Source organism: Theropithecus gelada, chromosome 20, assembly GCF_003255815.1.
Source record: "Theropithecus gelada isolate Dixy chromosome 20, Tgel_1.0, whole genome shotgun sequence".
Classification (NCBI taxonomy): domain Eukaryota; kingdom Metazoa; phylum Chordata; class Mammalia; order Primates; family Cercopithecidae; genus Theropithecus; species Theropithecus gelada.
In genome coordinates, this window is record NC_037688.1 from 30,242,041 (window position 1) to 30,268,428 (window position 26,388).

A 26,388-nucleotide genomic window follows, 5' to 3' on the forward strand; every position below is an offset into this window, starting at 1 on the left:
TGGCAGAGCTGGGGCTCAAAGCCGGATCGCCTAATACCAGATCTCATCTTCTTTCCTCTGCATTCCCTACTTCTCCAGGTAAGCAATGTCAGGGCAGGCTCAGGCATTCTAGAAGAGAGGAAGAAAAGAAGGCAACAGTAACTAGGAGAGAGAAGGACATGGACAGGAGGAGGTGTTTGACTAGAAATGCGTCCAACCAGGCCGGGCACAGTGGCTTACGCCTGTAATCCCAGCACTTTGAGAGGCCGAGGCGAGCAGATCACCTGAGGTCAGGAGTTCGAGACCAGCCTGGCCAACATGGTGAAACCCCCGTCTACTAAAAATACAAAAATCAACTGGGCGTGGTGGTGCATGCCTGTAGTCCCAGTTACTCGCGGGGCTGAGGCAGGAGAATCGCTTTAACCTGGGAGGCGGAGGTTGCAGTGAGCCAAGATCGTGGCATTGCACTGCAGCCTGGGTGACAGAGGGAGACTCTGTCTCAAAAAAAAAGCATCCAACGGCTCTCCATTGCCCCCAAACACCCCTCACATGACAACAGTGACACAAGTTTCCCTGCCCCGGGTCAGCAGCCAATGTTTATCACTTGAGAATCATGTCAGAAAATTAAATGCTCAAAAGAAATCTCAAGATTTCCCAGCTCTGAGGTTCTGACAGCTGAACTTGGCCCCTCCCACCAAGGCCCGTGGTCACATTCAAAGCCTCGGGAGTCGAAGCCACTGCGACGCGTGGGGGAATGAGGCGAAGAGGGTTTGTGACGGTGGTGGGGATCCGGGCTAAGGTCGGGCTAAGGAGAGGGGGAGCCTGCGGCGGAGCTGTGGTTGGGGGATGTGGGTTTTGTGGCTGAACTCGATGGTGGGGTATGAAACCAGGATCGGGGCTGGGTAGGGTGGCGTTTACACGTCCAGGAAGGTCGGGGGGAGCTGAGCGGCTGAGACAGCCAGAGAAAGACCTGGGAATGGGCGAGGCAGGGGGTCCCGAAGTCCTGCTACGCGGCCGAGCCCCTCTGGGGCGCCCGGGATTGGGCGCTCACCGGAGCCCCCTCTCCTCAGGCCCCGCCCACAGCGCCGGGCGCGCGCCGAGCCGCGGGGAGGGGGACCTGGCCGGCGCGGGGGAGGGGGAGAGGAAGGCTCGTGCACGCGCATCACTGACTGCGGGTGCGCGAGCCGCGCGCTCCCGCCGCCCGCGTCGCCATCTTTTTCCCTCTCTGTCTGTCTGTCTGCCGTTGGCTTTGTCCGTCTGCAGCGCCGCCCCTCGGCTCCCCGCCACCGGTTCGGCCCGGAGCCCCTTCCGCTAGCTGGGGCCCAGTCCCTGAGCGCCCCGGCCCGGCTGGCTTGGGCTGCGGTCCCGGGTCCATTGTCCGGCGGTCCGTCTGTCCGGAGGCGGGGCCCAGGGACCCAGAGCGCAGCGCAGCGCCGAGGCGCCGGGTAAAAAGACCCCTGAGCCCTCCCTCCGGGTCCGGGCTGGGGATGCGGGCTCCTCGCCCCCTCGCGGCCGCCGGCTGTCGGTCCTTTTGTCTGCACTGGGGAGAGGGCCGGGGGCCAGCTCCGGCCTCGGGGGCAGCCCGAGCTCACCCTCCCCGCTCCCACCCGATTCCTCCCTGGCCGCTCCTCCTGCTCTCCTCGGCGCTTTCGGGCGCGGGGCGCGGGGTGCGGGGCCGGGGGGCTTTTGCGCGGGCCGCAGGCACCCCGCCTCCTCGGGCCCTGGCGGGGACGGCCCCGGCGTCTGACAGCCTTGGGTGGAGCTGGGGGAGGGGAGGATGGGCGTGGGCGTGCAGACCGGGGGTTATCAGTCCCCGCGTCTGGGTCTCGCAGAAAAGCTTCTAAATTTAGATTTCAGAGATTGTGTTGTCTAAGGGTTTGTCTGAGCCGCCTCGGGAGACCTCCGGCTCTTGTCCGGCTCTTGTCTGGTAATTCCTGGGAATTTACCTGGGCTCGTGCTTGAAGAAACAGAGGGACCATCTCGGCTGATTAGACACACGCCCCAGACCCAACCCCAGGGGTCAGGTGAACAGCCAGGCGGCTAAGTGACCAGCTTTCTTGTCCTCTCCTTTTTGGCAGATACAGATCACTTGGATTCAGTCGAGTTTGCTTTGCTCCGTGGGAACTGCACCAGAGCTGGAGGTGGGAACGCACTCTCTTTTCATCAAGCTGGGATTTCACCCGTTTTTTTGGTTGCTAAAGTCTGTGGTGTGCACTAGACGCTGCAACCTAATACCTGTGGGAGAGCAGAGACAGTGTTCAGGGGAGACATTGCACCTTCCCAAGGACTCTTAACCTTGCTGTGAAGACGGACAGAACTGCCTTCCTCTTAAAATGGAATCCCTTTAGACCTGAATCTCACCGTTTACCTATCTTCCCAGCACATGTTCAGGCAGCTATTTACATTTTTGGTTTGGTTTCAGATTTTAACTTGGAAATTGAGGCAGCGCTAAAAGTAAAATAGAATGAGTGACCTTTACGGCTGTATGTCTGTGGGTTTTATTAGCTTTAACTGCCTATAAAACAATCATCTGGCATCTTGAGATATTGCTTTGTGGTCAAGAGTGTCCTTTCACAGCCATTTATTTATTTACTTATTTATTTTCAACAGCCCATGACCCTACAGGCCTGTTTTTGTGGGTGTTTTTGTTATTATTTTCGTTTTGTTGTGTGGGAGGGGACTGTAATTGCTTATTTTTCTCGTAATCACTCAGGTGTGAAGTCCCATTGGGTACCATCTGGTCAGTTCCCCATTTGGCCACTAGGAGGATTATAAGATGCAGCGGGCAATGCTGATTTAAATATGCAGATACTCATCTCTGTCTTTTGACTTGCAGCTTTAGCATTGAAATGTTGCCTGATTCAAATTATTTGGCCTTCCTTCAGAAGGGACTTTATTACCTTTATCTTACAATTTCAATTTCTGATCTTGAAGGGAGAAAATAAAAAATTAGTCAAGATTCCATTTTTCTCTTCTATAATAGAGTATCTGTATATTTAGCCTCAATAGATTATCACATTAGAGGAGTATATTTTATTTTTTAAAAGTTTTTATTTATTTATCTTTTTTTTTTTTTTTTGAGATAGAGTCTCACTCTGTCGCCCAGGCTGGAGTGCAGTGGCGTGTTCTTGGCTCACTGCAACCTCCACCTCCCGGGTTCAAGCAATTCTCCTGCCTCAACCTCCTGAGTAGCTGAGATTACAGACATGTGTCACCATGCCCAGCTAGTTTTTGTATTTTTAGTAGAGACGGGGTTTCATCATGTTGGCCAGGCTGTTCTCAAACTCCCAACCTCAGGTGATCCACCCACTCGGCCTCCCAAAGTGCTGAGATTACAGGCAAGAGCCACCGCGTCTGGCAGTTATGTATCTTTTTTTGAGATGGAGTCTCACTTTGTCGCCCAAGCTGGAGTGTAGTGCCTCCATCCCAACTCACTGTGACCTCCCCTCCCCAGGTTCAAGCAATTCTCATGCCTTAGCTTCCTGAGTAGCTGGGATTTACAGGTATGCGCCACCACGCCCGACTAATTTTTGTATTTTTAGTAGAGGTTTCACCATATCGGCCAGGCTGGTCTCAAACTCCTGGCCTCAAGTGATCTGCCTGCATTGGCTTCCCAAAGTGCTGGGATTACAGGTGTGAGCCATGGTGCCTGGCCATATTTTTTAAAATATTAATAGAGCCTGCATTTCGTTACCTTTCCACTTGGTGATTCCACACACACATAGGAAACCCAAAGTGTGATATTCATTCACTGCTTCTATGAATAAAACAACTACTTGATTAGAAAAAAATGTCATACACAAAACTTAGAGAACACACACTATCAGCACTCAGTATATTGCCCTCTAAATAGTTAAAATCGATTTTTATTGTATACATTTAGAGTTTTGTTTTGTTTTGTTTTTAATTAAAGGTCTGGAAAAGAACTGTGTTTGATATGCAGATATGCTAGAAGACTGCCTGAAAGCTGCTTCCTTTGCCACTTCCTGTGGAGGCCTGTCTTTGCCATTTGCGGTTTCTTTCTTCTTTTGGTAAGGGGAGGCAGGATCTGATTATAGGTTTGAGGTTCTTCTAGCTACATAGAGGAGTTAGTTGGCATAACAGGAGGTGAGTCTTCATTAGCTGGAGTACAAAGTATAGCTAGCAGTAGTCTCTCATAACTCCTCTTAAGGCAGTAAACTATGATTTTGTATTTGCTTATTCAGTGTGAGTATAACTCAAGAAGGCAGGAACTGAAAGAAAACTTAGAGTGTGACCAGATCCACATTCCTGTCTTTGGTAGGAAAGACAATCCCTTTTTATTCTATGTCTTTATTTACTCTGTCTTTCTAAGAAAATGTCACAGCTATCAATACTAATCCATTTCGGATTCTCTAACAATGCTTAAGGCTGGGGCACTCTTTCTGTAGTTCATCAGGATCCTTCAGGCTTACGTATATATCCCCTCCTATATGGGGTGGGGAGCAGATGCACATCTTGGCAGCATTTTTCATTTGGGGAACTTTTCTCTTTGTTCCTCCCACTGGTCTCTTCACTATCCAGAGGCTAGATTGAGAAGAGCCTCTAAAGTTATTAACTTTGACCGCCTCTCTGGAATGTATGAGGAGGGCCAGGTGATATTCCACACTGGGGTGTTGAATTAGTACTCATCAATGTGGATGGCATCTGTCTCTTCTGGTGAGATCCCATCTTCAACATTAGAAGTTTGATTTGCTTAGTGCCATGTCACCCACAGTGCAGCATAGCATTGCACCTTTATCACCAGATAGAGGCTTTATGTCCCGAGCTATTCTCATTTGCAGATGCCTCTTTGAGACATTTTCTGTTTCGCAGGGATGTGATGCCTTTGCTACCTCTGGGCAAGATAACATCATGAAAAATCCGCTGTTGTCGACTGCAGGGCTTGACTTCCAGTGGGCATGTGACATGAGAGCTGCCACCCTCTTTGGCTTCCTTTTGCTTCCTTTTGCAATTCATGGGGGTTATCCCCTTGAGCCCATAGTACTTCTAACTCTGGTTGCCTGAGTTTTGCTTCCTCTTTTATCCTGTGACCTTGATCGTGATCACTTAACAGTATTCTGGATTCCAAAGATGGATTTAGAGTATAATTCTCTAAATCCTCCGAGGGAGTCCCTCTTAAACTTTCTGGGACCTTGACATTAGGCTAGAGGTTTATTCATTTCTCTTTCTTTCATTAGTTCAATTATTTATAACTGGTGAGTTTTATATGTTCGGGAGCTGTTTTTTAAAGACATTTTATCCTTAAATTTTGTATTAGTGCTGGGGAAAATGACATGTGCTAACAATAACCTTTTTTATTGTAGGTTAGCATCTTGCAAGGAGGTAGTAGCATATCCAGTTGTGAAACTGGGAAAGACCAGAGCTCTTGCATCAGGGAAACATGTCCCGTCGGAAACAGACAAATCCAAATAAAGTTCACTGTGAGTATTGGACTTTGTCTTCTGGAACCGGGGAATGCTGAGGGGTGGAATGGAAGAGTAACCTGAATTTAGGGTTGGGGCTCACACTGATTTGTGAAGAAGAAAAGGTTAAATGTAAAACACAGTTTGCTGAGCAGAAGAGAGAAAAAGAAAGAAAAAGGGTTAAAGATGTTGGATATGATGGATTTAAAGTGTGTCCGGTTGCTGGGGGAGGTGTTGAAAACCTATCTTAGGGGTATATGCACTTGATTTATCTTTAATATCACATTAACAAACAGTTATAAGATACCTACTCTGTGCAGATCCTTGTGCTAGATGTCAGGGCTATAAAACAATATAAGATCTATAAGACTGTATTGTAACCTCAGATATATAAATATGAGTGATAGTATATGTTAAGTGCCAAACAGATGCTGCAGATTGTATGTACTAGAGAAGTTAGGAGGAAGGAAGTTAAGAGAACCCTGTGGACTGAAGTAGCAAGGGGAATGCTTAATGGAAAAGCCTCTAGACCATGCGCCGGAGCTGGGCCTTAGAGGGTAGAAATGGATTTGAAAAAAAATTAAAAAACAAGAGGCAGGGAGAGGGAACATCAGGTAGGGAAAGTGAAGTGAGCAAAGACAGAAGCGGGAATCTACATGTTCAGAGGATAAGGAGACTTTATATGAAGCAGAGGTTTCATTTGTTCAAAACTCAGAAGATGTGAGCTTAGAGATGCTTAACTCTACACTGTGGAAGCCTGAATGCCAGGCTAAGTTCAAAGTTCATTCTGTAGTCTGTAGGGAGCTACTGAAGGTTTTTAAGCAGGGAGAGGGGAGTAACATTTAGAATGCAGCGTTTTGGTACTATGAAGCAATTTGTGGGATGGATCACAAGAGGGAGAGGCTAGAAACCAGAAGACCAAGTATACACTATTACCTTGTGTTGTTTTCAACAGTTTCACATGAATGCTTTTCTTTTCTTTCTTTTTTTTTTTTTTTTTGAGACAGAGTCTCTGTTACCCAGGCTGTAGTGCAGCAGTGTGATCTCTGCAGCCTCCACCTCCCAAGTTCAAGCGATTCTCCTGCCGCAGCCTCTCGAGTAGCTGGGATTAAGGTGCTCACCACCATGCCCAGCTAATTTTTTTGTATTTTTAGTAGAGACAGGGTTTCACCATGTTGGCCAGGCTGGCCTTGAACTCCTGACCTCAGGTGATCTGGCCACCTCAGGCTCCCAAAGTGCTGGGATTACAGGTATGAGCCACTGCACCTGGTGCATATTTTATTTCAGTAATTGCATAGTGAACTTCTAGAAGGCAGAGACTATGTGCCATATGTGTTTCCTTATAAATCCTCTCTACTTCTAGCACTGCTCATGGAGGGTGTTCAAAAAGTGCCTTCTTAAATTGACATTAATATCTACACAGATTTGAGATAATTAGCCATTTTCCTATGATCTGGGAAGATAAGCATTCCAACCCAAATGTTCATTAAAAAGACAAATAGTGGCCAGGCACGGTGGCTCACGCCTGTAATCCCAGCACATTGGGAGACCGAGGTGGGCCATATCACCTGAGGTAAGGAGTTTGAGAGCAGCCTGGCCAACGTGGTGAAAAACCCATCTCCACTAAAAAGACAAAAAAAATTAACCAGGCATGGTGGCAGGCATCTGTAATCCCAGCTACTCTACTCAGGAGGCTGAGGCAGGAGAATCACTTGAACCTGGGAGGTGGAGGTTGCAGTGAGTCGAGATCATGTCACTGACTCCAGCCTGGGCAAACACGGTGAGACTCCATAAAAAAAAAAAAAGACAAATAGTTCCCTATTATTATGGAGTGATTGAGTGAAGTGTAGCAACATTTGAAGAGAATTCAGAGGTACAACAGATGAAAAGTTTGTAAAAAACAAACCTATATATGTGTGTGTATATATATATATAAAAGATATATACTATATATACTATATTATATATAGTGTATAATATGGTATATGTATTTTGTATTTTTTTATAAAATATATATAATTTTTTTTTTTGAGATGGGGTGTTGCTTTGTTGCCCAGGCTGGAGTGCAGTGGCGTGATCTCAGCTCACTCACTGCAACCTCAGCCTCCTGGGCTCAAGTGATCCTCCCACCTCAACCTCCCGAGTAGCTGGGACTACAGGTGCATGCCACCACGACCGGCTAAATATTTGTATATTTTGTAGAGATGGGGTTTCACCATGTTGCCCAGGCTGGTCTTGAACTCCTGAGCTCAAGTGATCTACCCACCTCAGCCTCCCAAAGTGCTGGGATTATAGGCATGAGCCACTGCAGCTGGCTAAAACCCTACATTGGAGAGGACAGATTAGTCAAGTAGTTGACAAGAGAACTAAAATTTATTCAAAACAAACTCTATAGGCTGGGTGCAGTGGCTTACCACTGTAATCCCAACACTTTGGGAGGCCGAGGCAGGAGGACTGCATGAGCCCAAGAGTTTGAGACCAGCCTGAGCAACATGGCAAAACCCCATTTTTACAAAAAAATACAAAAAAACTAGGCCTGGTGGCATACACCTGTAGTGCCAGCTACTCAGGAGGCTGAGGTGGGAGGATGGCTGGAGCCTGGGAGGTTGAGGCTGCAATAAGCCAAGATTATGCCACTGCACTCTAGTCTGGGTGACAGAGTGAGACCCCGTCTCAAAAAACAAACAAAAAAACAAAACAAACAAAAAACAAACAAACAACAACAAAAAAAATCCAAGACACTATATCCCAGGCACTATGCACTTTATCTGAATCTTACTGGGTTACTTCAAAAGTAGAAGACAAAATAGTATGAACAGAGGAATTAAGAGGGTTTTGACATTTTATACATTAATGAGATTACAATAGCAAACCTCCATATACAAATCTTTCTTCTATTTAAGTCCTGGAAAAGTATAAAATGGAACCAGTTGGATGCTTCTAGGAGTATATTCTGGAATGCGGATGCGCAAGGCTACTTAATATACAGATGAGTGGTTTAGGGAAGATTTAGAAATTGCTGCTAAAACAGCAAAATGCAGCAGGCTTGCACGTGAGGATTGTCAAGGAAGATAAAATGAAGTATCTTTAGCCGAGCTCGGTGGCTTATGCCTGTAATCCCAACACTTGGGGAGGCCAATGCAGGACAACTTGAGGCCAGGAGTTCAAGTGCAGCCTGGGCAACAAGGCAAAACTCCATCTGTACCAAAAATACAAAAATTAGCTGCGCATGGTGGCACACACCTGTAGTGCCAGCTACTTAGGAGACAGAGGTGGGAGGATCGCTTGAACCCAAAAGGTTGAGGCTGAAGTGAGCTGAGATCATGCCACTGCACTCCAGCCTGGGCATCAGAGTGAGATCCTGTCTCCAAAAACAAAAAAAGAAAAAGAGAAATAAAAAAATGAAGTATTTTAGCATAGGCCATCCATCCCAGGGGTTTAGGATTGTTTCTCCACTCTGGTTGATAAAAGACACAAGTGGTCAGGCACAGGTGGTGCATACCTGTAATTCCAGCACTTTGGGAGGCCAAGTCTGGTGGATCATGAGATCAAGAGTTTGAGAACAGCCTGGTCAAGATGTTGAAACCCCATCTCTACTAAAAATACAAAAATTAGCTGGGTGCAGTAGCGGGCGCCTGTAATCCCAGCTACTTGGGAGGCTGAGGCAGGAGAATCGCTTGAACCCGGGAGGCGGAGGTTGCAATGATCCGAGATAGTGCCGCTACACTCTAGCCTGGGCAACAGAGCAAGACCCTGTCTCAAATAAATAAATAAATAAATAAATAAATAAAAAGATACAAATGTAACCCCAAGCCTGGGCAACAGAGCAAGACCCTGTCTCAAATAAATAAATAAATAAATAAATAAAAAGATACAAATGTAACCCCAAGAAGGCATCTGGAAATGTACTCTTAATAGAGATGATAGGTTCACAAACAAGGCAAGTATAGGAGTTGGGTGTTCACCTACGAAGCCATCTGTCCAAGAGCCTGATTAGATTTGAGGAAAGTTGCTGGTGGGGTGATGGTGTGATTGTAGTAAGGCCAGGGGAGCCACTTCAGGCTTGTGTGGCCGATGTCCACGCCCACGTCGCATATATCCATCAGCTCCATCTCCCTGCACCATAGTCAAAGCCAAGATGAGCTAGTAATGGAGTTGAAAAATAGATGGAGGCCGGGCGTCGTAGCTCATGCTTGTAATCCCAGCACTTTGGGAGGCCAAGGTGGGCGGATCACCTGAGATCAGGAGTTTGAGACCACCCTGGCCAACATGGCGAAATCCTGTGTCTACTAAAAATATGAAAATTAGCACCGGGCGCGGTGGCTCACGCCTGTAATCTCAGCACTTCGGGAGGCCGAGGCAGGCGGATCACGAGGTCAGGAGATCGAGACCATCCTGGCTAACACGGTATAACCCTGTCTCTACTAAAAATACAACAACAACAAAAAAAAGCCGGGCTTGGTGGCAGGCACCTCTAGTCCCAGCTACTCGGGATACTGAGGCAGGAGAATGGCGTGAACCTGGGAGGTGGAGCTTGCAGTGAGCTGAGATTGCGCCACGGCGCTCCAGCCTGGGCCACAGAGCGAGACTCCGTCTCAAAAAGAAAAAAAAAGAAAAGAAAAAAAAATTAGCTGGGCATGGTGGGGCACACCTATAATCCCGGCTACTCGGGAGACTGACGCAGGAGAATCCCTGGAGCCTGGGAAGTGGAGGTTGCAGTGAGCCAAGATCACATCACTGAACTCCAGCCTGGGCGACGGAGCGAGACTCCATCTCAAAAAAAAGGGAAAAAAGGGAAAAAAAAGGAAAAACAGATGGAAAAACAGGCCATGAAGGTGGGGAGAATATCACACATCCACAGTTGCAGAAATGAAGTTGCAGAGTCAAGTGAAAGAACATTGTTTTGCGGTGGAGTAGGTGGGACTTTGCAGGCTCTTTGGAGGTGGCCGTTACAAGGGCCTTTACTGTGGGGCTGTGAGCACAGATGTTCAGCTACAACTAAAGAGCAGACCCCTCGGGAGGGGCTGTTTTCAGTGACGCATTTGATCAGGGAGCCACGAAGTCTTCGCAGGTGATACACTAAGCTTGACTAAAGAAGAAAAGACACTGAGATTTGCTGGTTTCAGAGGACCTTCTATTTATTTGTTATTTGGGGACTGAAGCTGACCCTACTCTTTTCACAAAATCATCTTTTCATTTTGCATGACAAAGTGGCAAGTAGAAATACGTAATTTCATTTTCTGACCATGTGAGTCTCCTGTCACCTTGCAGTGAAATGGAACCAACTAAATATATTTAATGTAATGCTGCTTGTCTATTAAAAGTAAATGAAATGGGGCCTAGCATGGTGGCTCATACCTGTAATCCCAGCACTTTGGGAGGCTGAGGCAGGCACATCACTTGAGGTCAGGAATTCAAGACCAGCCAGGCCAACATGGCAAAACCCTGTCTCTACTAAAATCCAAAAAAATAGCTGGGCATGGTGGCACACGCCTGTAATCCTAGTTACTTGGGGGGCTAAGGCAGGAGGGTTGCTTGAACCCAGGAGGCAAAGGTTGCAGTGAGCTGAGATCATGCCACTGGACTCCAGCCTGGACGACAGAGTGAGACTTGGTCTCAAAAATAAATACACAAAATAAAGTAAGTGAAATGAACTCAAGGTCTGCAGGGCAGGAAAGTCTGCATTAAGCTTTGCTTAAATATCAAAGCTAATTGACATTTGATCAGAGTAATAGCTGAGCTTCATTAGATCTGCCTTCTGGGAAGACAAAGATTGTGTGGCATGAAACTAATAGGCCACCTAAAGGGATATATTAAGAACTCCCAGGCCGGGCTCAGTGGCTCATGCCTGTAATCCCAGCACTTTGGGAGGCCAAGGCAGGTGGATCACCTGAGGTCAGGAGTTCAAGACCAGCCTGGCCCATATGGTGAAACCCCATCTCTACTAAAAAAATACAAAAATTAGCTGGGCATGGTGGCGGGTGCCTGTAATCCCAGCTACTCGGGAGGCTGAGGCAGGATAATCGCTTGGACCCGGGAAGTGGAGGTTGAGGTGAGCTGAGGTGACACCGTTGTACTCCAGCCTGGGCAACGAGCAAAACTCCATCTCGGAAAAAAAAAAAAAAAAAAAAAAGAATTCCACCCGGGCATGGTCGCTCACACCTGTAATCTCAGTACTTTGGGAGTCTGAGATGGGAGAATTGCTTGAGGACAGGAGTTTGAGACCAGCCTGGGCAACATAGTGGGACCTGATTTCTTCAAAAAAATTTTAAAATTAACCAGGCACAGTGCTCATGCCTGTAATCCCAATAGTTTAGGAGGTTGAGGTGGGAGGATTGTTTGAGCCTAGGAGTCCAAGGCTGCAGTGAGCTATGATTGGACCACTGCACTCTAGCCTGGGTGACAGAGCAAAACCCTGTCTCAAAATATATATATATATTTTTTTTTTAAAAAAAGAATCCCACTGCTGTAACCCAGCAACATTTGATGGATCCACATTAGAAGCCAGTGGGCAGCTGCTTTGGCACTCACTGGGTTTTTATCAGGATTGTTTTTATGTCTAAATCACTGGCATGATCCTTTCCTCAGAAATATCTAGATAGACTCTTATATTTTGCCAAGTTCACTTCATTAATAGACTTGTTACAGAGCTTTTGGAATAAAAGCCCAAAATTGTTCTTAGTTACGGAAAAATTGCTGATGGGTTGAAATCTGTTTTAGATCTTCTCCCTACCTCCTTCCCCATTTTACCCCTTCTGAGTACAGTTTTTTTTTTTTTTTTTTTTTTTTGAGGTGGCGTCCCACTCAGTCGCCCAGGCTGGAGTGCAGTGGCGTGATCTCGGCTCACTGCAACCTCCGCCTCCTGGGTTCAAACGGTTTTCCTGCCTCAGCCTCCCAAGTAGCAAGGATTACATTCGCTCGCCACTATGCCCAGCTAATTTTTGTATTTTTAGTGAGACAGGGTTACGCCATGTTAGCCAGGGTGGTCTCAAACTACTGATCTCAGGTGATCCACCTTGCCCAGCCCTTAGTACACATTTCTGTCAACTACTTGTAGAAAGGCTGAAAATATAGTCCCTTGCACACTTTCATTTAGTGTGTTTGAACTAACCAAACCACTAAGAAAATGAAAACTTCTTTTACTTGAGAGACTTTTGCTTTCAGATTGCAAAACACATGAGTGACTTAAACCTCTCAGCTTCAACTAAAAGCTTTACAAAGAGAAGGAGGAATAAAAGCCTTTGAAGTCCTTTCTCTTATAAAAAGCGCAACTTTGTGTTTTTTTTTTTTGTTCATTCTGTTAGCATCCTCGTGAACTAAACGGCTATGTTCCCCACCTGTGATAGCACTGTGGGTTACAAAGACTGTCAGCTAGAAATGAAATCCTAAGCTCCTCACTCCCAGTACTAGCTCATTCTTCCTGAACTGGATATCTGCTCTCTTTTTTTTTTTTTTTTTTTTTGAGACAGAGTCTCGCTCTGTCACCCAGGCTGCAGTGCAGTGACGCGATCTCAGCTCACTGCAAGCTCCACCTCCTGAGTTCACACCATTCTCTTGCCTCAGCCTCCTGAGTAGCTGGGACTACAGGTGCCTGCCACCACGCTCGGCTAATTTTTTGTGTTTTTTTAGTAGAAAGAGGGTTTCACTATGTTAGCCAGGATGGTCTCGATCTCCTGACATCGTGATCCACCCACCTCGGCCTCCCAAAGTACTGGGATTACAGACGTGAGCTACCATGCCCAGCCCATCTGCTCTCTTAAAGAATGTTCCAGCTGCTTTACTTAATTGTAGTCAGCTTGAAATAACATTTGTTTAACTGCACCAAGGACCCAAGAGAGAACTGTAAAATCTTTGCCTTTCTAATAACTTTCATATCATTCCTCTTATCTGTTCTCCAAACTTGCTTGCATGGCCTTGTTCTTATCTGGTCTGAAAAACCTTAACCAGGCCGGGCGCAATGGCTCTCTCCTGTAATCCCAGCACTTTGGGAGCACAGGGCGGGTGGACTACCTTAGGTCGGGAGTTCGAGACCAGCCTGACCAATATGGAGAAACCCTGTCTCTACTAAAAATACAAAATTAGCTGGGCGTGGTGGTGCTTGCCTGTAAACCCAGCTACTTGGGAAGCTGAGGCAGGAGAATCACTTGAACTCAGGAGGCAGAGGTTGCAGTGAGCCGAGATTGTGCCATTGCACTCCAGCCTGGGTGACAGAGCAAAACTCTGTTTCAAAAAAAAAGAAAAACCTTAACCAAATCGCAGACAAACAGCATTTTCTTGATTTTGTATCCAAAAAAGAAAAAAAAAAAAAAAGAGAGAGAGAGCACCTTGGTTTTTATTGTGGGAGTGTAGCTGACTCTTAGCTATTAATAGATAAATAAATACCCATATTAAATAAGATGGTTGCCCTACATTAATATCTAGGGACCAGAGGATTTTTTAAAACCTACTCCAAAGGTCTCAAGACAGAAGGGAATAATAATTCTAACATTATAAAAATAGGCAGTTCCGGCCGGGCGCGGTGGCTCAAGCCTGTAATCCCAGCACTTTGGGAGGCCGAGACGGGCGGATCACGAGGTCAGGAGATCAAGACCATCCGGGCTAACACGGTGAAACCCCGTCTCTACTAAAAAAAAATACAAAAAATTAGCCGGGCGTGGTGGCGGGCGCCTGTAGTCCCAGCTACTCGGGAGGCTGAGGCAGGAGAATGGCGTAAACCCGGGAGGCGGAGCTTGCAGTGAGCTGAGATCCGGCCACTGTACTCCAGCCTGGGTGACAGAGCGAGACTCCGTCTCAAAAAAAAAAAATAGGCAGTTCTGTAACACTTCTTAATCACTAGTATCTCCATGGATCACATTATATGGCAGTTAACATGACATGCTTTTAGCAAGTCTCACTCCCTTCTCATGAAGGGAAATTCTGGAGAATTTTATTTGGAGATTAGGTAAATAGTAACTAGTGGAAGATAATTCACATATCTTTTCATATGAGGTCTGCTAAAATGGCTTCTTTTTTATGGTTTTTATATATTTTGCTTTATGGTGATGTTTAAAATAGGAATAGTCCTGAGGAATAAAGTTCACCTTATTCTTTTTCCCAAGTCAGGAATAGACTAAAATATAAGAGCACAAGCTTTTCTTTCCCAAGTGCCAAAAAGGAATGACAGAATTAACTTATCCCGGTTACACCAGGTGAGATTGCCTAAGAGTCCTAGATAGGCAAGTTGTATTGAACAGACTCCTCTCTGTTCCATGAAAGCCTCAATATTTAGACAACATCAATAGAAGAAAATAAATTTTGAGCTCAAGTTGGAGACAAAACTGAATTACTGACTCATCTTGAAAGGTATATATCCTTTTAGATGTATTTTTACTAATCCAGTGGTGAATCCAAGAAAGAGGATAGAATGTTTATTCTTAGTATGTTCTAAATCTAGCTGGTTTCTAAGTTTCTTTGGACACCAGAAGTGTCACTGATGAGAAAGGTCTTCCCCTTGATAATTATATGCTAGTATATAGCTTGTTCCTTAGTGCTATGTCTTCCTATGGCTCCTAGGTCTGAAAACATGCACCTACCCCAAATAATTCAGTAACTATTCCAGTTGGCCCTTGGCCAGGCACAGTGGTTCATGCTTGTAATCCCAGCACTTTGGGAGGCCGAGGCGGGTGGATCACTTGAGGTCAGGAGTTCAAAACCAGCCTGGCCAACATGGTGAAACCCTATCTCTACTAAAAATACAAAAATTAGCCGGGCATGGTGGCACACACTTGTAATCCCTGCTACTCAGGAGGCTGAGGCAGGAGAATCGCTTGAACACAGGAGGTAGAGGCTGCAGTGAGCCAAGATCACGCCACTGCACTCCAGTCTGAGACTCTATCTCATTTAAAAGAAAAAAAAAAAAAGAAAGTATCAATTGGCCCTGGTCTTGTTGCACTGTAACCAACACGGAGATATTAAGTATTTCACTTCTGCAAAGGGATAAGGAAGTACTCCCCACTGAATTCATTTTTTTGCTTTCTCTACCGAGTGATTTATATCCAATGTGTCATCTTGGATATTGTGAAGATGGACTTAAAACAGCTTATTTTTCCTTTCCTTGAGGGTAGGTAGCTAAGAGTACACTTTAACATGAACCATCTCCATTCCCAATCATAGTATGAGTCATAATAGCCATAATGTTAGTTACTCGAATCTAAGCATGATAACTCATGATGTGATATCAGAACCATCATTTTTCCTTTGGTCATATACTGGCCCTGATAATATACTTTTGCTATTTGAGTTGTATGTATCAGTTTATCATGGTATGAAGGAAACACTAACAATAGGATCAGAGCCTTTCTCACACAGAGATAAGTGTTTGTTTTCAGCAAAACCATCTGAAGAAGCTTCTAAACTTCTAATTACATCTCTACTAGAAGGCGGTTAAGGAATATAGACATTAGGCTGGGCGCAGTGACTCACACCTGTAATTCCAACACTTTAGGAGGTCGAGGTAGGGGGTTCCCTTGAGAGCAGGAGTTGCAGACCAGGCTGGACAACACAGTGAGACCCTGTCTATACAAAAAATATATATATATTAGCCAGGCATGATGGTGCGCACCTGTAGTCCCAGCTACTCTGAAAGCTGAGGTGGGAGGATTGCTTGAGACTGCGAGGTTGAGACTGCAGTAAGCTGTGATCACACCACTGCACTAGCCTGGGGGAGAGAATGAGACCCTGTCTCAAAAAGAAAAAAAAGGAAAAGGACATTAGAGTTAGATCTGTGTTTGAATACTTGGTTCCACTGTTAACCTTCGTTTTCTCCTAAGTATAGGTAGTAATATCTACCACATAGAGTTTTGCAGAGAATTTAGGTAAGGTGATAACTATAAAACACTTACCATAGAGCCTGGAACTTGCAAGTGTCAAACTATTACTAGTGTTTGGTAGTTGGTATATAATAGATGCCCAATGAATATTTGCTGAACGAATGACTAAGGGGATCACATGAAGCCTACTCCACATCAAGTCTTTCACTCCCCAAGGTCTAGGAGTGCAGGTCAGCTCACCATTTAGTTCCTCCCACATCATTGTATCTTATCTCAGAACCTGAGCCTGTGTACTTTCCCTCCTCTCTTCAGCAAGAAAGGGCCTGGCTATTGTCAGACATTTCACTAGGGCTTTTTATTATTCCCTCTTGCTGACTGGTGAATGGAGACTGTAGTTTCTACTCTGACTGAGATAATAGAAACCTCAAGAAACCCAACTCTGTTTTCTCCTTATGCCTGGTCTCCTGGAAATAAAAGGGCACTATACTAACTCTTCAGTAGCCACATGGATCCCAAGCAGAGGTCACGAGAAGTAAATGTAAAATCAAGGATCGGTTCGGGGCTTTGGGATACTACATTTAAAAAAAAAAAAAAACTGGACTGGCTGGGTGCGGTGGCTCATGCCTGTAATCCTAGCACTTTGAGAGGCTGAGGTGGGCAGATCATGAGGTCAGGAGATTGAGACTATCCTGGCTAACACGATGAAACCCCATCTCTACTAAAAAATTTAAAAAAATTAGCCAGGCATGGAGGTGGGCGCTGGCACTGCACTCCAGCCTGGGTGATAGAGTGAGATTCTGTCTCCAAAAAAAAAAAAAAAAAAACTGGGCCAAGAAGACTACATGAATATTCTTTGTTGTAAATTAGTGTGTTTCAGGAAGTTTGTTCTTCTGCAGAAGTGAGTTCATATCTATTCTTCTAGTCTACTTATCAACCGGTTGTTAATTTTCTCATGGCTAATTATGATAAACATTAGAAAGAAAGTCAAGGAAGAACTTCCAGAGTATGTTTTGGAAGGAGAGTGGATGAAAGATGGGGTTAGAGAGATTGTTATTTAGAAGGATGATTTGAAGCACTTGTTTATAGTCAGAGATAAGATACTGAGTCAAGACCATAATGCTAGTACATTAAGGTACAGAGACTTGGCCCAGATTTGTTGCCCTGTCTTTATCCCATCACTTTGCCCCTTCTTGCCTCTATCCTCCCAATCCTGATGGAAGGTTGTAAATGGATTTGACAGTCTGCAGTTACATTTGTGAAGTAGCAAGTTGATCACCTTTTGAAAGGAGTCAAGACTAGGAGGATTTAAGAGGAGCAAGTGATGCTTTCTAGAGCATCTGGCTTACTGCCCAGGAAGAGCGGCTGCACCCAGAAGCTGTTGGAGGCAGCAAGCTGACTTGGAGATGAATGACTCCACCACAGGGTACCTGCCTGTCTCCTACCTTTGAATGGTCTGACCTTCCAACCAGCTTGCCTGGGGATATGCTGCCCAGCTGGTGGCCTGACTATTTTTCCTTGTGACCACCAGGGGATCAAGTATTTGCTGGGCTAGAAGAGCAAGCCCGCCAGGCGATGATGAAAACTGATTTTCCTGGAGACCTTGGCAGTCAGCGACAAGCTATCCAACAACTAAGAGATCAGGACTCCAGTAGCAGTGAGTTCTGCACCTTCTGGTAATGACTCAGGGCAATGGGAGAAGAATTATCAGAGTGTGTGTGCTCTGGGGATTGTGCATGGGGGTTGGGAGAAAGACATGAAAAAGGAGATATGTGGCTCCTCAGTGTCCCCAAAGGTGGTCTAAGGTGTGTGGGCATATGTTTATCCAGAAAAAGAGGACAGGTTTGGCATTTTATTTATATATATATCTAATTTTTTTTTTTTTTTGAGATGGAGTTTCGCTCTTGTTGCCCAGGCTGGAGTGCAATGGCGTGATCTCAGCTCACTGCAACCTCTGCCTCCCAGGTTCAAGCGATTCTCCTGCCTCAGCCTCCTGAGTAGCTGGGATTACAGGCACCCGCCACCACTCCCAGCTAACTTTGTATTTTTAGTAGAGACGGGTTTCTCCATGTTGGTCAGGCTGATCTCGAACTCCCGACCTCAGGTGATCCACTTGCCTCGGCCTCCCAAAGTGCTGGGATTACAGGCGTGAGCCACCGCGCCTGGCCAATGTGTATGTTTTTAGCTTATGGACTACAGTACTTGGCAGAGTGCCACATGCAGATAGGTGTGTCAGTTGTGATAGGCAATGATATAGGAATAAATAGTGCTCTAGCAGTCCCTGGGTTAGGTCAAATGACAAGAAAAAAATCCCTGTCTCCTAGGATCTATGTATTTGTAATCAATAAAATATAAGGGTGGCATTAATGAAACCTTGCTTGAAGGCCCAGTTTTAATGTGAAACAAGAAGATTTGCTTAGTAATGAGGTTATACAGTATATAAAATGCTAACATCAAGGTCTTCCCATACCAGTTCCCTAAGAAAATCCCTGTGGTTAAGACAGTAGCTGTTACAAGTTGAGCCTCATGGATTGTCTGTCTGTCCTGTGACCTGTCTGAACAAACACGTCTTGAGATGTGTTTTCCTAGGAAGATTTCAGCACTTTCCCCACTTCATCCATTTGATATAGGTTATTATTAGTATGAATTCAGAATGACTTTTCCAGTTTTTCATCACATTTGAGGCTGGGTTGGGTGAAAACGGAGAGAGGACTCTGCAACCTTCTAGGAACTTTTTTCCACCCAAGCTAATAATTAATCAATATCTACAACATAAAATAATTTAGCAGTTAATTGCTCGGGCACAGAAAAATGAACCCAAACCTATGGAAGCCACCACTTTCTTGAGTAGCAGGTAGGAATTACAATATCTGCAAAAGTCTAATAGGTTTCCATTCTGAAGGATGTACTATCCCTCTAGACAGTACACATATTTAAAAACATTTTCTAGTAGCGAGATATATTTGGATTATTGCAAAATTACAAAAATATGTTCGATACATCACTTTATATTATACTAAGTTTACAAGTATTTCAAATAAGCTGGTGAGAAAACATGGTGTGATCTAATCTGTGCCCATCCTTCATTATTGAGTTGGATTCAAATGAAAGGAACTTTGGGCTAGGGAATAAGACACACAAACCATAGCTCTTTCCAGGCCCCAAATCCAGTCCACCAATTGCATGGAGTATCTAATAAGGACACATGTAACTACTAGCAGATGATTTGGTTAGACCTTCTCATGAAGAAAGGGAGTGTAACTAGTTTTGCCAAGGAAGAAGGGAAATATAAGGGGTGTTGCTCACATACTGGTGGATTTAGATATTATGCAAGGGGTAGTAGGAAGACAGGCAGCACTGTTAGCTAGGAAATCTGAGTCTCATGTGGACAGCCTGGTGAGACTCTGCCCTATATTTCTCTCTTGCTCACATCAGGCCCAGAAGTCCAGGATCCAGGTGGGGTTAAGATAGGGCTGGAGTGTGACAGCTTCCCTAGGCTTGGCTACCTCTTGTGATCTTCAAGGTACTAGCACTTTATTTGTTTCCCTTTCAGAAAGAACTACATTTGTTATTTGTTTTCCGGATCCTTTTTCATTTTCTATTTTATAACTAATAGAGAAGAAAAATCAGCGCACATGTGGCTGGGGAATTCCCCATAGCCACATCCTACCCCTAAAACTAAAACTTAACTCAATTCCTATGTTAGTCACAATAAATTACATTTCATCCTAAAGAATGGCCCGTTCCTTCCACTTAATGCATGGAGTTACCCATCAGATAATCCAAATCATCAACAGAAACAGCGGATTTACGTAGTTCAGAATGCCGTGTTACAATAGTAGAGTAAGAACTGAGTGAGTCGGATACCACTGCAAAGTGCCTGAGGTTGGTTGCTGTGCTAATTTTTTCACTGTAATGAGCAGCCCTTTCCCTATAAAGTGACATCATTTCAAACTAATTTCCTACTGCTTCCTTTGCTGGTAAGAGGGAAGAAAAACTCGATGTTTCTGTAAGTCTGCCTTGGGGTTTGCTGGGAAAGAAGAGATTAATGGGGTTCAGAGTAGAACAGTATAGTGACACCACAGAGAAGTTGTGCAGGGGGCTCATGGCAAAATCAGTGGAAAGTGTTGGTAAGTCAGAGGTGGTGTACAGTGGGAATGAGCTCGGTGTAAGGTGCTTGGGGAGGTGTGATTTGAAGTGTGACATATTTGAAAACCATGAGTCAGGAAGATTATTTTTATAATCATATTGAGGGCACAGTAACCATTTCCAATGCAGTTTTGCCTCACATCTTCCCTTTACATGTATATGGCATAACAAATGACAGCTATAGCTGGTTTCCACTTGACATAATATGTACCCAACAACACTATATAAACTATATTATGGAAGATCTGAAATGTTTTCTGTTATAACTGCCAACTGTAGGGTGGAGAGCAGCTCAGGATGTATTCATGCAAAAATCAGAACAAGTGACCAGTTTGTGTGTTCCAGGTGACAGTGAGGGTGATGAAGAGGAGACCACACAAGATGAAGTCTCTTCCCACACATCAGAGGAAGATGGAGGGGTGGTCAAAGTGGAGAAAGAGTTAGAAAATACACAACAGCCTGTTGGTGGGAACGAAGTGGTAGAGCACGAGGCAAGTGACAATGGCCCCTGGGTCCAGGTCCAACAATGCCCTACCCTTCTGCCTACCCTTATGCTGCTCACCCCTGTGGCACAGTCTTTGCCTCTGATGGTCTCCTGGGCCTGCACAGGAGGCCTCTTCCTTCATGGCACCAGAACCCACACCTCAGACTCTCAGTTCTCACCACATTCAGCTTTCCTTTTCCATCCATGAATCACTGCGCTTGTGCACAGCTCTCTTTCCTGCAGCTCCTCACATCTTTCCAGACAGGAGAGCTACTTTGGTGAAGTAGAAAGCTGACTTCCCAAGGTGGACTCTTGAACGTGCTTGCAAATCTAAGTCAAGGTGTCACCTGGAGTGCCACCTTCTCACTAACTTGTTTCCTGAGGATTCCTGAAAGGAACATGACGGGAAAAATACTACCCCTGTCTGCAGAGTTTATCTTCAGGGAAAAAAATAGATTGACTCTCTCTGAGGCAATCCTGTGTCCTCATGGCTGAAAGCCATAATTCCCTTTCAACTATTACTTTTTCCTTCAGCCCACAATGGGAAACTAAGAATAACATGTGCCATCAGTCTGGGTTCCTTTGAACAGGATATCCTGTTTAAAAAGTTGGGGCAGGGAAGCGATGAGTCCTAATAGTCCTAATGAGTTGCCTATTTGTTGAATCACAGGTCACAGGGAATTTGAATTCTGACCCCTTGCTTGAACTCTGCCAGTGTCCCCTCTGCCAGCTAGACTGCGGGAGCCGGGAGCAGTTGATCGCTCATGTGTACCAGGTATGCATCGGGGAGCTATGTGCTCTGGAACACAAGTGTGGGCAGCTTGTCTGAAGCCCAGATCCCGGTTTGGCCTTTGTCTCTCTCTGGCTCCTGAAGGAGTCGTGGGTTGTCGCTTCCATTAAGATTCCTCTTAGGGAGGCTGGGCGCAGTGGCTCACGCCTGTAATCCCAGCACTTTGGGAAGCCGAGGCGGGTGGATCACTTGAAGTCAGGAGTTCAAGATCAGCCTGGCCAACATGGCGAAACCCTATCTCTATCAAAAATACAAAAATTAGCCAGATGTGGTGGCATGCACCTGTAGTCCCAGCTACTCGGGAGGCTGAGGCAGGAGAATCGCGTGAACCCAGTAGGTGGAGGTCACAGTGAGCCAAGATCACACCATTACACTCCAGCCTGGGTGACAGAATTAGACTCTGTCTCAAAAAAAAAAAAAAAAAAAAAATTCGGCCCAAAGCCTGGCGTGGTGGCTCACACCCAGAATCCCAGCACTTTGAGAGGCTGAGGTGGGAAGGATTGCTTAACCTTAGGAATTCAAGACCAGCCTGGGCAACATAGCAAGACCCCAGCTCTACAAAAAATTTTTTAAAAATTAGTTGGGCATGGTGGCATGCACCTGTAGTACCAGTTACTTAGAAGACTGAGGTGGGAGGATAGCTTGAGCCTAGGAGGTTGAGGCTGCAGTGATCATGCTTCAGCTCGGGTGACAGAGTGAGACTGTATTGAAAAAGAAAAAAAAAAAAAGATTCTGCTCCAAGCTTCCAGCATTTTAGAAAATACATGAGATATATTAGATAAACACGTTCTGGGTTTCCAGGCAGACACACTGTGAAAATTAAGTGATTTTTTTTCTAAATTATCTAATGCATATTTTAAATAGTGAAATAGAAACGAATGTATACTAATAATGAGGGCTTTGTGTTAAAGAAAAGAAAATTAGTTAGCATGGGCCAGGCGCAGTGGCTCATGCCTGTAATCCCAGCACTTTGGGAGGCCAAGGTGGGCAGATCACTTGAGGTCAGGAGTTCAAGACCAGCCTGGTCAACATGGTGAAACCCTGTCTCTACTAAAATACAAAAAAATTAGCCAGCTGTGGTGGCACGCGCCTATAATCCCAGCTACTCAGGAAGCTGAGGCAGGAGAATGGCTTGAACCTGGGAGGCGGAGGCTGCAGTGAGCTGAGATTGTGCCACTGCACTCCAACCTGGGTGACATAACGAGATTCCGTCTAAAAAAAAAAATTTTAACACAAATGGTATGTTAAAAATTGGTGTGAACCAGTATTTCTTCAGAAGACTATCTTCAGAAGATTGAGAAAGCAAGATATAAATACCTGTTGCATACCCGTATTCTAGGCCAGCTCCAAGATTTGGCCTTTATTGTTCCCTTAACACGTATTTGTACCTGCACAGTGTGAGCCAGGGAGACAGAGAGAAATTATTCGAGACAGGAATTCCTCTCAGGCTCTGAAGAGGGCCCTGGTGCCCCACTGTTTCTTTTCTTTTTCTTTCTTTCTTTCTTTCTTTTTTGAGACAGAGTTTCACTCTATTACCCAGGCTGGAGTGCAGTGGTATGATCTTGGCTCACTGCAAACTCCACCTCTCAGGTTCAAGCAATTCTCCTGCCTCAGCCTCCTGAGTAGCTGGGACTACAGGCGCCTGCCCCTACACCCGGCTAATTTTTGTATTTTTAATAGAGATGGGTTTCACTGTATTGGCCAGGCTGGTCTCGAACTCCGGACCTTGTGATCCACCTGCCTCGACCTCCTAAAGTGTTGAGATTACAGGCATGAGCCACCGTGCCTGGCCCCCATTGTTCCTTAAGTCAGACACATGTCCCAGAATGTAGGCAGAGCTCAAGCTAATGAAATCTAAGCACTGGTTTAAATGGCCAGGGCCTCTAATGTAAGAGACTGACTTTTCTAGGGGCTAAACAGAATACTTGCAAGTTCCTTATTCTGAGACTAAAGAAAGGGGACATTTCCCAAAAGTCATTTCTAAGTGGGTGCAGATTGTCCTGGAGGTAGCACAAGACTGACAGATCAAGGCTCTGTTTTACAGCACACTGCAGCAGTGGTGAGCGCCAAGAGCTACATGTGTCCTGTCTGTGGCCGGGCCCTTAGCTCCCCGGGGTCATTGGGTCGCCACCTCTTAATCCACTCGGAGGACCAGCGTTCTAACTGTGCTGTGTGTGGAGCCCGGTTCACCAGCCATGCCACTTTTAACAGGTCAGCTGGGCACTTATCCCTGTTGTGCTGGGAGCAAATTACTGGGTGTGAGTTCTGCTTTCTGAAGTCAAAGCGAAGGCTAGGCATAGGTAATGCACAGGCAGCTGATGCATGCTCCTTGGAAGTACAAGTAAGAAGGCTAGGAAGTATGCCTATTCTACCACATAGCCCCAAAGGAAAGTGAATTCCCATTTCTTTTCCCATCAGAATATCTTCAACTAGAAAGCGATGTAGGCAGTTCTAAGAACACTCATGATAAAGCATGGAGAAAGAAGTTATAGGGTGGAGAGGACCCTGGCATGAGGACGCAGTCTTCTCCATGTCCTAGGAAGACTGGAACGTTGTGTCCTTGTCCCGTTTGTCTAGTGTACAGTGCAGTGTCTGCCTTTGCATGCAGGCAGTGCATGGGAAGGAGGTGAGTTGGTGGTCTGCACCTTGCCTGAAGGAGGTCTCCACCTCCAGGAGCCTCCATTCCCACAGCAGGACTGCCCCTGCAAAGCTCTTATCAAAACCATTATTCTGACTTGAGTGAAAACGCCTAGGGTTTGTCTGATTTCTGGTGCGTTGCTATGGCAGGTGGCTCAGTCATTAACTCCAGATGGGCTTTAAGAGTTGGTAGACACCCGGCCGGGTGCGGTGGCTCACGCCTGTAATCCCAGCACTTTGGGAGGCCTAGGCGGGTGGATCACAAGGTCAGGAGTTTGAGACCAGCCTGATCAATGTGATGAAACCCCATCTCTACTAAAAATACAAAAATTAGCCAGGCGTGGTAGCAGCCACCTGTAATCCCAGCTACTCAGGAGGCTGAGGCAGGAGAATGGCTTGAACATAGGAGGTGGAGGTTGCAGTGAGCCGAGGTTGTGCCATTGCACTCTAGCCTGGGCGACGGAGTGAGACTGTGTATCAAAAAAAAAAAAAAAATAGAGTTGGTAGACAACTCTTGAGCAAAGAGAAGGGATGGAGCAGTAGAAGAGGTCCACCAAGCATTCAAACTGACCCCTTGTGGTGAACGTGGAGCCACTGGCCTCATAGGAAAAGAATAAGGCAGGGCTGGAGTCCCAACTCTTGCTGGAAGGAACCACTAACCATCCAAAATGTTTGCTTTCCAGTGAGAAACTTCCTGAAGTACTCAATATGGAATCCCTACCCACAGTCCACAATGAAGGCCCCTCTAGTGCTGAGGGAAAGGACATTGCCTTTAGTCCTCCAGTATACCCTGCTGGAATTCTGCTTGTGTGCAACAACTGTGCTGCCTACCGTAAACTGCTGGAAGCCCAGACTCCCAGTGTACGCAAGTGGGCCCTACGTCGACAGAATGAGCCTTTGGAAGTACGACTGCAGCGGCTGGAACGAGAGCGCACGGCCAAGAAGAGCCGGCGGGACAATGAGACCCCTGAGGAGCGGGAGGTGAGGCGCATGAGGGACCGTGAAGCCAAGCGCTTGCAGCGCATGCAGGAGACAGATGAGCAGCGGGCACGCCGGCTGCAGCGGGATCGGGAGGCCATGAGGCTGAAGCGGGCCAACGAAACCCCGGAAAAGCGGCAGGCCCGGCTCATCCGAGAGCGAGAGGCCAAGCGGCTCAAGAGGAGACTGGAGAAAATGGACATGATGTTGCGAGCTCAGTTTGGCCAGGACCCTTCTGCCATGGCAGCCTTAGCAGCTGAAATGAACTTCTTCCAGCTGCCTGTAAGTGGGGTGGAGTTGGACAGCCAACTTCTGGGCAAGATGGCCTTTGAAGAGCAGAACAGCAGCTCTCTGCACTGAACCACACCCTCCTGACTGCCCTCCTCCCCACCTACCCACCCACCCACCCACCCACACTCACAGCCACGAGGACCAGTGCTGCTGCCACCCACGAGGCCCTGTCCTTGCTGCCAGAGGCAGGCCTGGGTTTGTTGCAGGTGGACCTGAACGGCCCTTGCATGTGGGAGCAGGATGACGGGGTCAGGAGGGACCTGGCCCAAGGCAGCTCTGGACAAGGGAGCAGGCAGTCCAGAGAACTGGCCTCCCCAGCCTACTGCCACAGGCCGTGCTTCTAGGACTGTGGGGCTCCTGTATGGCCCATGAAGTTGTGAGGTCAAATAAATTAATTTTATCTTTACTGCCCCTTTCTTGCTTTTCTCTCAATGTCATTCTAGCAAATGAAGTGATCTAGGAGAAACCTGGGTGGAAATTTTCAGACAGTGGCTTCTGGTGGCTTGCCCTTTTCTTAGGGAGGGTGCTCCTCAGCTTAGGCTGTCCAAGCAGAGGTCCTCATTTGGGTCTTTACAAGTTGCCAAGGAATTAGCATGACGCCAAAGAAAGAACCGATGTTGACTGTGATGCCTGTGGTCCCAAGGGCTATTTAAACCTAGCTTACCTTTTCCAAACTCAGAAGTCTCTCCTCATAACTGGTGTTTTCTAAAGACTATGCAATACCTTCAACTAGGTGTGCAACTTTTCCCACCAATACTGTTTGTTGAACATTTACAATTCTAGACAGTAGTCAGCTGCATCTAGGAATAAGCTCATAGAAATAGCTGCAATATTAAGGTCCACAGCACCAAG

At 46.1% G+C, this 26,388-nt stretch overlaps 2 protein-coding genes across 9 annotated transcripts in view; one reads left to right on the forward strand and one right to left on the reverse strand.

Annotated features, from left to right (window-relative positions):
* Positions 1-26,388, reverse strand: part of IST1 (IST1, ESCRT-III associated factor) — an 83,520-nt gene that overhangs the window by 43,943 nt on the left and 13,189 nt on the right. The gene's annotated exons all lie outside the window — the stretch shown is intronic.
* Positions 537-25,947, forward strand: ZNF821 (zinc finger protein 821). 8 transcript variants are annotated; one of them, XM_025369863.1, is made up of 9 exons: positions 1,191-1,424; positions 2,058-2,120; positions 3,893-4,010; positions 5,304-5,420; positions 17,739-17,864; positions 20,702-20,847; positions 21,511-21,615; positions 23,675-23,841; positions 24,951-25,943. In XM_025369863.1, exons 4-9 carry the CDS (start codon positions 5,381-5,383, stop codon positions 25,603-25,605), a joined length of 1,239 nt encoding a protein of 412 aa, XP_025225648.1. In that variant the 5' UTR covers positions 1,191-1,424; positions 2,058-2,120; positions 3,893-4,010; positions 5,304-5,380; the 3' UTR covers positions 25,606-25,943. The 8 variants fall into 8 exon arrangements, with proteins under 8 accessions (XP_025225647.1, XP_025225646.1, XP_025225653.1 ...); XM_025369862.1 differs by lacking the exons at positions 1,191-1,424; positions 3,893-4,010 and adding an exon at positions 537-747; XM_025369861.1 differs by lacking the exon at positions 3,893-4,010 and having other exon boundaries at positions 1,149-1,424; positions 24,951-25,947.

What these genes read in the sequence shown, in the direction of transcription:
- ZNF821 (XM_025369862.1), top strand. Translation starts at nt 5,381, where the DNA reads ATGTCCCGTCGGAAACAGACAAATCCAAATAAAGTTCACT. An exon ending in AGATCAGGACTCCAGTAGCA is followed by an intron (nt 17,865 to 20,701) that starts GTGAGTTCTGCA and finishes TGTGTGTTCCAG; the next exon opens with GTGACAGTGAGGGTGATGAA. An exon ending in AGCCATGCCACTTTTAACAG is followed by an intron (nt 23,842 to 24,950) that starts GTCAGCTGGGCA and finishes TTTGCTTTCCAG; the next exon opens with TGAGAAACTTCCTGAAGTAC.